Here is a 1,800-nt window from a genome sequence, read left to right on the forward strand (position 1 = left end):
AGTAGAGCATTTTATACCGCATATTGATAATTTTATTAATAGTAAACTTTATTATGTACTTGGTTAAAAAATTTTTAGGTCAATGAAAAATCAATATATGATTAATGCTTATGAAAGATATATAAAATGATTAATTTTATATATAAAATATATATGTTTAATTAATTAAGTATTATTTTGTTTTATTTTTTTATGAAAATAAAATTTTATTGTTATTTTTACATATTATACTAAAAAAATTATCATTGTATAAAATATAATATTTTTTATATTAAAATTTAATTATTCTTTATTTTATTTTTTAATATTGAAATTTTATTTTAATTACAATTTCTTTTACTTTAAAATAATAATTATTTATTATTATTATTTTTTAAAAAAAATATAAGATAGAGGAGAAAATTTTTTAATTAAAATAAAATAAAAATAGAAATAAAAATAAATACATATATAAAATAAATATTCAAATACTAATTTATTTTCATAATCTCGAAAAAAAAAAAAAAAAAAAAATTTTTTTTTTCTGATTTATTATTTCATATATATGTATTTTAATAATTATTTCTTCTTTCCCTTTACGGAAAAAAGTCTAAAAAAAAAAGACTCTCAACCACCACCAGAGCTTGGTACATAATCATCACCATATATAAATTATTAAATTATATCATAAAAAGCAAGTACACCAGCTCCTGCAACACCTCTAAGAATGTTAGCTCCAGCACCTTTAAACATAGACTTAAATCCTTCATTTACAAGAATCTATCTAGCGCAATCAATACTTCCATTATATTTAACAGCTTCTCCAGAAGTCATCATCATTCTTCTTCTAATGGTATCAATAGGATAAGAGGCCAAACCAGCAGTAACAGTAACACCCCATCCCAATACAAAGGAAGAAACGAAAGAATTTTTCATAGATACGGGTAAAAGAGGTTTAATGGTATCATAAAGACCGAAATAAAGACCTCTATAGACTACAATACCTACACATGAGATTACAAAACCTCTATATAGACCAGCAATACCGTCTGTAGCGATAGTTTTTTTATAACAATCAATGAGACCATTGTATTTTTTTTCACCTCCTTTTTTGGAAGATTTCATGTCATTAGTTAATCTAGTTCTAGCATAATCTAAAGAATAAACGAAAGTTAAAGAAACGGAACCGGCGAGACCACCAGAAGCCATATTAGCACAAAACCAGATTAAATAGCCGTCTTTTTCTTTATTTTTGTTAAACATTTTCTTAAATGTGTCTTTAAAAGCAAAGTTTAAAGCCTAAGTAGGGAAATATCTTAATACATTAGTAAAATTACCCTTCCATAAGCCTTTAACACCCTCATCTCTGGCTACTGTAGTTGCACAATCGACTATTCCGTTGTATCTTTTGGCCAATACTCCTTATTTTATCATCTCGTCTTGGTTCTAGATACGCATTTTAACCACTTCAATGGGAGAGGCAACTGTTTTAGATATAGCAGCAGATACACCGCCGGAAAGGAAGTCTTTTGCGAAATCAATGGCTCCACCTTTTTTTTGTTTTCCAGACATTTTTTTTAATTTTATTTTATTTTATTTTTTTGATTTAATTATTTATGATTTTTTTTACTTTTTCTCTTTTTATTTATATAAGTATATTATATTTTTTATTTTTGCTTTTATTTATTTTTTAAAAAAATATGAGTTTTTTTCTTTTTTCTATTTATTTTAATGAAAATTTTATTTATTTATTTATATATTGATTTATTTTAGTTTATAAGTATAAAAAATTATTTAATTATATAAAAAAAATTATATTTT

The 1,800-nt window shown here is 23.2% G+C and overlaps 1 protein-coding gene across 1 annotated transcript, besides 2 other annotated features; it reads right to left on the bottom strand. All coding sequences in view use genetic code 6, as the record gives it.

Annotated features, from left to right (window-relative positions):
* The first annotated feature begins 250 nt into the window (after positions 1-250).
* Positions 251-293: a microsatellite.
* Positions 294-390: 97 nt separating this feature from the next.
* IMG5_104090 (hypothetical protein) lies at positions 391-1,580 on the bottom strand. Its single transcript, XM_004035133.1, has one exon. The coding sequence runs from the start codon at positions 1,549-1,551 to the stop codon at positions 607-609; it is 945 nt and encodes a 314-aa protein (XP_004035181.1). The 5' UTR covers positions 1,552-1,580; the 3' UTR covers positions 391-606.
* Positions 413-443: a microsatellite.
* Positions 1,581-1,800: the final 220 nt, after the last annotated feature.

Source organism: Ichthyophthirius multifiliis (assembly GCF_000220395.1).
Source record: "Ichthyophthirius multifiliis unplaced genomic scaffold scaff_1120509250865, whole genome shotgun sequence".
NCBI classification, from domain to species: Eukaryota; Ciliophora; class Oligohymenophorea; order Hymenostomatida; genus Ichthyophthirius; species Ichthyophthirius multifiliis.